This window comes from Gopherus evgoodei, chromosome 10 (assembly GCF_007399415.2).
Source record: "Gopherus evgoodei ecotype Sinaloan lineage chromosome 10, rGopEvg1_v1.p, whole genome shotgun sequence".
Taxonomy (NCBI): Eukaryota; Metazoa; Chordata; order Testudines; family Testudinidae; genus Gopherus; species Gopherus evgoodei.
Window position 1 is genome coordinate 23,572,840 of NC_044331.1, and position 12,475 is coordinate 23,585,314.

The 12,475-nt window shown below is 47.0% G+C and overlaps 1 protein-coding gene across 1 annotated transcript in view; it reads right to left on the minus strand.

Annotated features, from left to right (window-relative positions):
• GNB5 (G protein subunit beta 5) overlaps window positions 1-4,876 on the minus strand; it is a 28,754-nt gene extending 23,878 nt beyond the window's left edge. Inside the window, exon 1 of the mRNA XM_030578714.1 lies at window positions 4,349-4,876. Coding sequence (XP_030434574.1) covers window positions 4,349-4,796 — 448 coding nt within the window. The 5' untranslated portion in view covers window positions 4,797-4,876. The remainder of the gene's footprint in view (window positions 1-4,348) is intronic.
• Window positions 4,877-12,475: the final 7,599 nt, after the last annotated feature.

The window sequence follows — 12,475 nt, forward strand, 5'->3', positions numbered from 1 at the left end:
TGGCCCCCAACTGGAGCGCCAGAACGGGACAAGTGCCAGACCCTGCTCCCCCAGTGGGAGCTGGAGGGCCGGATTAAAATGGCTGGCGGGCAGGATGTGGCCCGTAGTTTGCCCACCCCTGATCTAGTGGCTCTACCACCTTTAAAACATCTGACAAGGAGGAGCACGGAGGAATGGGGCTGCTACTCGAGCCAGAGGCTGGAGTAGGAGTCCTAGGAGGGAGTGTGCTGTAAAACAGCCTTGTGCCCGGGGCCCGGAGACCAAAAAGGGCCTGAACCAGAGACACGCTGAAGGGACCCAGTGCTTCAGTGAGTGTCAGTTGCCCATATCAGCCACTGTGATCAGCTAGACGAGACAGCGCCTGATCCAAACATACTGGAATCAGTGGAAAGACTCCCAGTGACTTCAGTGCAATTTTGTATCTGGCCTTTCCTCTTTTAGCTCAAGTGATTTGGAGCTGGAGCTCTGAGTTGAATCCCTATGGTGATAAGTGATTGCCCTGGGTAGCTGTAATCGCCATCGATGAAAGTTGTGGGTAACTCAGACCCTAAATTGCAATTATATTAATATCAACAGCTCCCTACATCACAAAACTCACAGCTAAAATCTTTGTCCTGTGTTAAGCAGTGATGGGAAAGCACATGAGCTAGGAAGGGCTGTCACAGGGAAAGGACAGGCATCCGTACCCTACAAAGATGGCTCTTTGGCTCACAATCAGATGAGCAATTTCTGCCTCTCTAAGTCTGAAACTGGTTTCTAATGGATTGGCTGTTCAGTAATCATCTTTCAAAGCACATCAGCCTTGCAGACTGTGCCAGAAACTGAAATAATGCTCTTAGCTACACACACTGCCCTACAAGACACTAACCCTCACACAACAAAGGAATGAAATCGCTGCCTATTATTCCTGACAATTCGTCCACGACAAAACGATCTTCACGAGGGGCTAGAAGCAAACTAGCCTTTCCAAAAAGTATCAACTAAACCCATTGAAAAACTACACTCCCCCCAATCAAATGAAGCCAATCACATGATCTACTAAGATCCTGAAATAATATAATCCAAATACAAAGGCTGGAGATTGTTATGGCAACTGGAAGACTAGGCTGAAATTCTTGTGTTCAGAACTTATCAAATAAAACAAATCTTTTTACTGCTAATAGCCTACATGTTTCCTTTCTGTTAATGCAACATAAATTCGGCAGCACTGGCTGTTTTAGTATAAATAACTCTCTTAGAACACTGATCCCTACAGACTTCATAGGAATATAACAATTTGGAAATATTTATAATATTTGTAAAAACACTATTGCAAACTATGGGCCTGACCTTGCAACCCTTACTCAAGCAAGTAGCTCCACGGCACTGACCAGGACTATTCCCAAGAGGTAGCTTGTGAGAGTAAAGGTAAAGGATTGGGCCCATAATATTCCAAATATGACTAGATATCTTTCTATAAGGTATGCTATAGTTAAACAGAAGTTTGGTGCTTGATGCAGAAATTATCGGGTGAAGTTCTTTGGCCTGTTATGCAGAGGAGAAGGGGGAAGGGGAGGAAAGGGGTATGTCAGATTAGATGATTACAACAGTCCCTGCTGGCCCTGAAATCTATGAATCAAATAGACAAAATAATTGTTTATATTTTCAATCTGAACTTTTAAATGGTGTTGTCATAAACAGATGGTTAAGGGTTAATGTCTCTTTTACCTGTAAAGGGTTAAGAAGCTCAGTAAACCTGGCTGACACCTGACCAGAGGACCAATAGGGGGACAAGATACTTTCAAATCTTGGCGGAGGGAAGTCTTTGTTTGTGCTTTTTGTTTTGTTCGTTGTTCACTCTTGGGACTAAGAGGGACCAGACATACACCCAGGCTCTCCCAATCTTTCTGAATCAGTCTCTCATGTTTCAAAATTGTAAGTAATAGCCAGGCAAGGTGGATTAGTCTTATGTTTGTTTTCTCAACTTGTAAATGTTTCTTTTTGCTGGAAGGATTTTTACCTCTGTTTGCTGTAACTCTGAACCTGAGGCTAGACGGGGTTTCCTCTGGTCTATATGAATCTGAGTACCCTGTAAAGCATTTTCCATCCTGATTTTACAGAGATAATTTTTAAATTTTTACCTTTTCTTTCTTTAATTAAAAGCTTTCTTTTTAAGAACCTGATTGATTTTTTCCTTGTTTTAAGATCCAAGGGGTTGGGTCTGAACTCACCAGGGATTGGTGGGGGGAAAGGAGGGGGGATGGTTAATTCCTCCTTGTTTTAAGATCCAAGGAGTTTGGATCGGTGTGAAACCTCTCAAGGCAACCCAGGGAGGGGAAAGTGTGGGGGGAAAGATGGGGGGATGGTTAATTTCTCCTTGTTTTAAGATCCAAGGGGTTTGGATCTGTGTTCCCCAGGGAAGGTTTTGGGGGAGCAGAAAGTGTGCCAGATACTAAATTCTGGCTAGTGGCAGTGTACCAGATCTAAGATAGTAATTAAGCTTAGAAATGTTCATGCAGGTCCCCACTTTTTGTACTCTAAAGTTCAAAGTGGGGAAAAAACCTTGACAGGTGTAATTAACCCTGAGAGTTTTCCAGACGGCAAATCAAATCAAAGCGTAGGACTTCAGATGTTTATTTACATTTTTTCCACAGAGCTGCAGTTCAAAATATATTTGAACAAAGAAGGGAAACGCTATTAAGGCAGGCAGTGTGTCTCAGGGGAAAATGGGAAAAATCATGATTTTGTCATGGCAAAAAGTGACAGTCATTATCTTACATTTTGAAAAAGGAAGTTATTTAATTTATTTCCCCACTAGAAGTAGCTGTTCGAAATAGTTTTAAAGCACAGAGAGACCAGAAGCCTCAACACAGAACTAAATCTATAAAAATAATGGAGGAGTTTTGCTCAGTAGTGGGCACACTAGGGTGAAAAAACAATTACTTTTAAAGGGGAAAAATGTTAAAAGTCACAGATTGTGCCATGGAAGTCAAACCCTGGGTAAATATGCAGCCTTAATAAAACAAAATTCAGGAAAACATTTATTTACAGATCTATGAAGTAAATGAAAACATGTGGAGAGTATTCCGCAAACATCATGAGACCTACAGTTAGAGTATGCACAGTTAAAGTTAAGCATATGCTTTGTTAAATAGAGATGGTTTTAAACATGTTTTGCTGAATTGAGGCCTCATTGCTCATACTGCAGAAATTATACTGCAAGACTGTATTGATTTATGGTAATATTTCTGTAAGGAGGCCATCTCCATTCAATGATCCCTATTAAAAGGACATTGACAAAACCTATGATAATCAAATTTAGGCAAGAAAATGCCTCATTTACTACAGAAAACTAGCAGGTGTATTTTTTTTAAATCTGAATTTTACATATACTCACTCCTGCCATTCTCCTTGAGTAACAAACAGTGATTGCATAAATCACTACATATATGTTTGTATCCCCTTTCAACACAGACTTCAAAAACAAAGACAGGAGGAACAAAGTTGTAATAAGCCCACAAAAGTTACTGGCAAAATCACCCCTATAGTACAAGAAGAATGTTGCAATTTATACCTATAATATTTGTAGGGGAAAAAATGAAAAGTAAATAATAAATAATATTACTATTACAACAAATAATAATAATAGTGTCTTGTATCTCAGGGATTTCAGGTTAACAAGGTTAAATTATTTTGCATTAACCAGAGTAAAAGACAGGGTGGTGTACAATTATGCATGATCATTTAACTGTATTGCAGTGACTAGGGAACTTGCTTACACACCGGATTAATGTCGATGACTTGACACCTGAATTGCTAGCATGTTTTAGATCAGAGCTAGGGCAGGTTTGGGGTTTTTGAACGCGGCAATGGTGCCCTTTGGAGCCACGCCGCAGGGATGAAATGCCGGCTCAGTGGAAAGCTCCCCACGCCTCCAAGGCCAGGATTTTACTCCGGCTGCAGCCGCCACCAACCGTGACCAACGTGAGCGTCAGACCCAGTGATGCTACTGAATCACAGCACCCGCTGAGCAGCAGCCGCCGCCGCTCCCCTCCCCCGGCACAGCGCACGGGAGGCGCTCGCGGAATGGCTCAGGCCCAGCGCTCAGCAGGGTAACGGGGTGCAAAGGACGCTCGCGCCGCTTGCCCATTGTCCGCACGCGGGGGGGGGGGGGGGGCGCTCAGCGCGTGCCCGGACGGCTGGAACCCGGGATCCAGCACCTGCACCGTGCTGGGAACGCGCGCTGGGGGCGCCGCTCGGCCCGACCGCGCCCCGGGATGCCCGCGCTGCACCCCCCGCTCCCCTGCAGCTCATGCCCCCCAGAGGGGGGCTGCGCTGCAGTCCAGGCCGTGCCCCTCCCCAGACTCACGCTCCACATCATGCAGCTTAGCCCGCTCCTCCTCCAGCCGGCCCTTCAGGCTCTCCGCCTCGCTCTTCAGGGACGCCAGGGTCTCGTTCTCGTGCAGCCCCTCGGTTGCCATCTTTGCACGGCAGGAAGCAGAGAGAGAGGCAGGGAGGAGGGGTTTGAGGGCCCGGCTTCCAAGGATGCTGCCGCAGCTCCCGCCGCCTGAGCAACTGAGCCTGGGAACCGCACTGGGCTCCCCCCACCCCCCTTGCACGCTGACGTTCAAGGCCAGGCTGGCGGCTCGTGCCGCTGTGTGCAGCCAGCACCTGCTGGCCCAGCCCCGTGCCCCGCGAGCAGCCCCGTGCTGACACCTGGACTCCGGGCTGGCTACTCCTCGCCCCGGCAAGAACTGCGTGAGACCAGCACTGCGAGCTCTCAGATACGGGGCGCCAGGAAATATTTGCAGTTTCATTCCAGGCTGTATCTGAGCCCCCGGCTTTCATCGCAGCACCAGCTCCTTGTGCAAAGTGGCTTTCCTAGCTTGTGCAGAAACTCGTGAAAGTTGCACGATTCAACGCACAAGTTGATCCTCATCGCAGCGAGATTTTAAAATGCAGAGGCTTTGCTTCAAAAACAAGACCCGTAGTCAGGGCTGGCTTTAGGCCTAGTCCACCAATTCCCCCGAATGGGGCCCCCCCCGCCTAAATGGGCCCAGTGCCCAGTGAGAATCCCTTCCCTGGCTAGAGGCACCTGTTTAATTTTTACTCACCTAGCAGCGCTCTGGATCTTCAGTGGCACTTTGGTGGCAGGTTCTGCGTTCACTCTGAGTCTTCGGTGGTGGGTCCTTTGCTTGCTCTGGGTCTTCGGCAGCAGGTCCTTCAGTGCTGCCAAGGACCTGGAGTGAGTGAAGGACCCGTTGCCAAAGTGCCGCTGAAGACTCGGAGCACTCTCCAGTGAGTATAAGCCCCACATGTTTTTTTACATTTTTTTTTTAAATAATCCCTGCCGGGGGCCCGTTGAAACTGTTCGAATTGGGCCCCGCACTTCCTAAAGCCGGCCGTGCCCGTAGTCAAGGTACCAGGCCTGGCAATTGAGGTTCCCTCCCACGACTTCTAGGCCTCCTGCACTGCCATGCCCTTTGGAGACTGGGGCTGAGATTTTCAAAGCTGAACAGTGGATTTGACCACCTAGGAATCCAGAGCTCATAGGCAGCAGTGAAAATTTCCATCCCCATCTCCGTGTCTCAGTGGAATGGGGATAATAATACCTACCCTTTCTCACTGAAGTGTTCCGATGCATCTTTGGTTGAAAAGAGTTAAACGTCATTACATACAAAGTAAATGTATTTATTTCCCGCCCCCCCTCTCCGCACACATACCATTTTGCCCAGCTCCATCTTTACTTGGGGCCTCTGTGCTGGAGAGAATTTAGTTCTTCTGGTGTATTGAGGCTGTAACTGACTGACATTTACAGGAGACAGAGGAGCTGTACATGGGCTTTGCAGTCTGTCCGCAAAGGGAGCTTCCTGACCCTGGCCTCTTCTGCTTTTGTTAATTGTCCTTGATCTACATGGAGTAACTTTGTTAATATTGACTCCCATTGTCTCCAGCAGGCAAAAAATAGACAAACTAAGTGACTATTGTTCAACCTGGACAAGGGCCAGGACTGAAAAGTGAGATAAGAAAGTAAGTGCAGCTGCGTTGTAGCCTGTGTGCACATCCTGGATGCAGTATTAGGCCCTGGAGAAAATAAAGCCCCTTTCACCCTGTTTAACAGCAGTACACCAGTGGTTTCAGTCTTGGTCAGTTTCTCTTATAGGTGTGTATGCCCTCTAGAGTTAGCACACAGGCAGAGGCAGCATTCAGTTCTCCCCAGAACAAAGGGTATTTTGGCAATAGTTTCCGGCACCCAGCCTACTTGTACCTACTCACTGGAGAATCCAGTACTTTTAAAGTGATACAAAGAAAACAAAAGCATCATTACTAATAAGCAAGACAGTGACAGGAGGGTTCTAGCCTGTGCTATTTTGGTAGCTGAACAATTAAATCTGTTTATATGAAATTCAAGAATTTGACTATTTGTTCTGACCTGATGAGGCAACAGGGGGAGAGCTGGGAGAATCAATTCTATTTAACCAAGGAATTTGCTCTATGACAGATGCCCAGGTTTTGAATTGCTAAGATATGTAAATATCAAATCCTAGGCCCACTGAAGTCCATGGAAGTTGTGGTACTGAGTTCTACAGGAACAGAGCTAAATCTAGAGTGCAACTTACTGCTGCTGAGATACTGCTTGCATTTTGTGATCATAATGCCAAATCAGTGTCCCGTCGTGCCTGCCTTACACACTGAATAAGTAGATCTCTTTGTGCACAGGAATTAAAGCCCATGTCCTATAAGAAGCTGAGCCTCTCCTCCTAGGAGCCAAAGTCAGCACTGAAGGCAGCAAAGTCAGTGTAAGGTGGGGTGCTCAGCATCCCTTAAGGTCAGTCCAAAAGTGCATGTAGCAGATCCCAGATTGATTACACTTGGACTACTCATGTGAGTAAAAGTTGCAGGATTTGGCCCAGAGGATATTGGGTCCTGATGTGGATAGTAGAAAAGGGCTATATGCGGAGTGCTCCCCAAAATGAGCAAGTGGATGGGGATAGGCAGAATTCTCTAGATCCAAGATGTAGGAGGAGCATGCTGCAGCTTGTAAAGGATTGATGCAGCACACACCCCCATTCAGTGGGAAAAGCGAGTTTCAGAGTTATGCTCACAGGGGTGGGAAGTAGACATGTATCAACTGCAGCTCAAGCTACTAAGTACAATGGTACACTTCTTTCATGAATCGGAAATAGAAGAAAAAATTAGCTCACCTAGCCAAACCCTGGGCTATTAATACCTGTGTTGTCATTAACTAACCCTGCAAAAATAACAGGTTAGAACAGATCTAGTCCGGACATGGTATAAAAGCTCCAGATTTGGATGACAAATATAGAGGAGAACATACAGTTGAGTCGCAGTTTTCAAAAATGCCACATAAGAATGTTCTCATTTAGTAAATGTTTAACTCAAGGCAGCTTGTCTCTTCCTTTCCATAAAACCCATGTCTGCCTGAGGCAATGTGTTTTTAACATTAACAAATAATACATTAGTAATTAATTATTCAATAAAATAATATTAAGCAAGTCATTAGCCTATGTTTGTAGAATTCATTTTGCTATAGGAGTGTTTAATCTGAAATGGGGAAAGCAGCAATTAAAGTCCCACAGTCCCTAAATTCAGAATGCTTTCAGATTGATTCAAAGCACGTGGGCATCTGCCACAATAGCTCCTAAAGTCAAATGGAGTTTAAAAGGGACCTGGACAGTTTTATAGACAACAATACCAAAGCCAGTCTTTAAGCTTATGTTCAATATTTACACAGTTGACCAAGTCCATTATAGGGAGGGGGTTGATTTGCCTTCCTCAGAAGCATTAAGGAAGGATATTGGACTTGAAGGGCTAACTGCCTGATTCAGTATGGTAAATTCTGTGTAGAAAGTATTCTGGCCTAGTAGTTAGAGAAGGAGACTGGGAGTTAGGGTTGTATTCCTGATTGTTCCACTGATTTTCCATGGGATTTTGGGTAACTCATTTAGCGTCTTTCTGTCTGCGTTAATTAGTTGTAAAATGCAGAAAGACTGGTTGATCCAAAGTTCTCAAAGTACTGTATGGATCTAAGTAACTATATAAGTGCAAAGTACTATTGTTTTTATATTGCCAGAAGAAAACCACTGGAGTTAAGGCTGTGTACATATCAGTAATTTCAGGGTATAAACATTACAGGGATGTGGTAAGTATTCCCCAAACAGGCATTACAAGTCCAGGAAATTCAGAGTTAAGGTTAAACGCAAAAGAAATCCAAACATAGTAAGGTCTGGAAGTGCACAGTAAAAGCATCCAAACAAACTCAGCTTCACTCAGTAGTAATGCCATGCAATAATTATACAATTATGTTTAGTGCTAAGTAACAGATTAAATTAAACTGAATTTAAAGACATTAGATTTTTTTCATTTATTTTCCCCTTCATGGTGCCACTACTAAGGTTGTTTGGGTGCCTTAACTACTCACTTCCATACTTAACCATTTTTTGCTTTCTTTAACCTTAACTCTGACCTATCTGGGTTTGTAGTGCTTAGTTTGGGGATAATTGTAACATCTTTGCAATGTTTTTACCCTTTAATTATAGCTACTCTCAACCTTAATGCCACTTGAACAGATTTTTTACCTGGGAATTTCCTTAATACTTTTTTTTATTAAACTTGCCCTACATAAACACTAAACAAGACATGCAAACAGAATATTACCAGAGAATATTTTTAACAATTTGAACATAGAAAAGATTTAAGGGTGTTGACACTATTTTTAATGTTAAGTTTTAGGGTCAGATTCACCAGGCCACTTTGGCTGCTTTACCCCACATTGGAACAATGCAGACCAGGCAGAGCATAATGGCCATTTCTCCACAGCTCCTGGCCTCTACGTGTCACTGCTCAGACACGTCCCAATTCCCCCCACTTCTGCCTCCCACATGCCCCTGCTCAGACACACACCTGTTTCCCTCTCCCCCAATTTTGCATGCAAGGCACCAACCATGTTTCTCCTCTTACCTTCCCTATTGGTAGATCTTGTGAAATGGATAGTTTTTTAAAATAATTTTTGGATTAATAGTATTTGCTGCTGCTATACTTCGTAACCAGAAAACTACTACTCCAGCAGGATTGACAAATCAGGTTCTTTACAGAGAGTTCCATATCATGCTGCCATCTCCTATTAAAGGGGTAGCCGTGTTAGTCTGGATCTGTAAAAGCAGCAAAGAATCCTGTGGCACCTTATAGACTAACAGACGTTTTGGAGCATGAGCTTTCGTGGGTGAATACCCACTTCTCAGATGCATGTCATCTGATGAAGTGGGTATTCACCCACGAAAGCTCATGCTCCAAAACGTCTGTTAGTCTATAAGGTGCCACAGGATTCTCTCCATCTCCTATTGTTCTCAGTGGAAATGAGGCTACAAAGATTCCACCTACAAAATAAAAGTTGCAGGATTTGGCCCAGAGGATATTGGGTCCTGATGTGGATTGTAGAAAAGGGCTATATGTATGGTGCTCCCCAAAATGAGCAAGTGGATGGGGATAGGCAGAATTCTCTAGATCCAAGATGTAGGAGGAGCATGCTGCAGCTTGTAAAGGATTGATGCAGCACACACCCCCATTCAGTGGGAAAAGCGAGTTTCAGAGTTATGCTCACAGGGGTGGGAAGTGGACATGTATCAACTGCAGCTCAAGCTACTAAGTACAATGGTACACTTCTTTCATGAATTGGAAATAGAAGAAAAAATTAGCTCACCTAGCCAAACCCTGGGCTATTAATACCTGTGCTGTCATTAACTAACCCTGCAAAAATAACACCGTCCCGCTGTTCCCAGTGAGGGTGAAGCCAAGTTGCTGCAATGGAAGCTAGGCCCCATTCCTACTGAGAACAATGGGAGATGGCAGGAAGTGTGAAAGGAGGCAGTATTGTGTGTGGAATTCCCTGCAAAAAAGACGGTTACTCACCTTTGTAACTGTTGTTCTTCGAGATGTGTTGCTCATATCCATTCCAGTTAGGTGTGTGCACGCGCCGCATGCACGTTCGTTGGAGAAACTTTTACCCTAGCAACGCTGGCGGGTCGGCTGGGCGCCCCCTGGAGTGGCGCCGCTATGGCGCCCAATATATATCCCAGCCACCCTTCAGTTCCTTCTTGCCGGCTACTCCGACAGTGGGGAAGGAGGGTGTGTTTGGAATGGATATGAGCAAACCATCTCGAAGAACAACAGTTACAAAGGTGAGTAACCGTCTTTTCTTCTTCGAGTGATTGCTCATATCCATTCCAGTTAGGTGATTCCCAAGCCTTACCTAGGCGGAGGGGTCGGAGCGAGATGTGGCGGTATTTAGAACTGCTACGCCAAAGACCGCATCATCTCTTGATTGTCGGACTAGTGCATAGTGTGCGGTGAATGTGTGGACCGATGACCAGGTCGCTGCACGGCATATCTCCTGGATAGGCACGTGCGCCAGGAAGGCTGCCGATGACACCTGAGCTCTCGTGGAATGTGCCGTGAGATGGCCAGAGGGGACACGAGCTAGATCGTAGCATGCGCGAATGCATGCAGTCACCCAGGAGGAAACCCTCTGGGAGGAGATTGGTAGACCTCTCATCCGTTCTGCGACCGCCACAAACAGTTGAGGAGACTTCCGAAACGGCTTTGTTCGCTCAATGTAGAAAGCGAGTGCCCTGCGTACATCTAAGGAGTGTAGCTGCTGTTCCCTCCGAGAAGAGTGGGACTTCGGGAAGAAGACCGGGAGGAAGATGTCCTGGTTGGTATGGAAGGCAGACACAACCTTAGGGAGGAACGCCGGGTGGGGTCGCAGGTCTACCTTGTCTTTATGGAAAATGGTGTAGGGCGGGTCCACTGTGAGAGCTCTCAGCTTGGAGACCCGCCTGGCCGATGTAATGGCCACCAGGAATGCCGTCTTCCATGACAGGTACAGGAGCGAGCAAGTTGCCAGTGGCTCAAATGGGGGAAGCGTGAGCCTGTTTAGGACCAAGTTAAGGTCCCAGGTAGGAGCAGGGTGGCGTACAGGGGGGTAGAGATGCTCCAGGCCTTTAATGAATCTAGCGACTAGGGGTTCAGAGAATACGGAGTGGCCACCTTCTCCTGGTCGGAAGGCAGATATGGCCGCTAAGTGTACCTTCAAGGAGGATGTTGCTAGGCCCTGCTGCTTAAGGTACCAGAGGTAGTCTAGGACCGTGGGAATCGGAGCCTCCGAAGGGGTCACACCCTGAGTAGCACACCAGCAAGAGAAGCGCTTCCACTTGGCCGTGTACGTTGAGCGGGTGGAAGGCTTCCTGCTGCTAAGGAGGATATGCTGAACCGGTGCGGAGCAGCTCAACTCTGCCGCGTTCAGCCATGCAGGAGCCACGCCGTGAGGTGGAGGGCTCGTAGGTCCGGGTGACGGAGCCTGCTGTGATCCTGTGTGATCAGGTCCGGGTGGAGAGGGAGGGGGATTGGATGGTCCACAGACAGATCCAGCAAGGCGGTGAACCAATGCTGTCTGGGCCACGCAGGTGTGATCAGGATTAGATGCGCTTTGTCCCTGCGGAGTTTCAACAGGACTTTGTGCACCAGAGGAAACAGCGGGAAGGCATACAATAGGTGGTGGGTCCATGGCAGGAGGAATGCATCCGTGATCGACCCGGGAGAGAGACCCTGAAAGGAGCAAAACTCCTGGCACTTCCTGTTGGACCTGGTCGCGAATAGGTCTATACGGGGAAATCCCCACTTCTGGAAGAGGGAATGGATGACATCCTGCCTGATCGACCATTCGTGGCATAGGAAGGATTGGCTGAGTCTGTCTGCCAGTGCGTTCCTGATCCCTTGGAGGAAGGATGCCACAAGATCTATCGACTGGGCTATGCAGAAGTCCCAGAGTCGAATGGCTTCCTGACATAGGGGAGACGAATGGGTTCCCCCTTGTTTGTTGATGTAGTACATGGCCGTTGTGTTGTCCGTGAATACAGAAACACAACGGCCGTGCAGGTGTTGTTGGAACGCCTGGCACGCGAGGCGGACTGCCCTCAACTCCCGGACATTTATGTGGAGTGACAACTCTTGGGACGACCATAGGCCCTGGGTACGTAGGTCCCCTAGGTGGACCACCCTACCCAGGGATGATGCATCGGTTGTTAGAGTCATCGACGGTGGCTGTGGGTGGAACGGCATCCCCGCGCATACTAGGGATGGGGTCAGCCACCAGTCGAGGGAGCGGAGGGGGCCGGAGGGGACTGTCACCAATACATCTAGGTGGTCCTTGCCCAGGCGGAATACCGAATGAAGCCACATTTGGAAGGGTCTCATTCGGAGCCTGGCATACTTTGTCACATAAGTACATGCGGCCATATGCCCCAGTAGTGCGAGACAGGTGCGAGCTGAGGTGATTGCGGAGGCCTGCAAGCTCCGTATGATCAAGACGATAGTCTGGAAGCGGGGCTGAGGCAAGTAAGCCCTGGCTTGAGTAGAGTCCAGGGTCGCGCCTATGAAGTCCAACCTCTGTGTGGGGACCAGGGTGGATTTCTCGGCA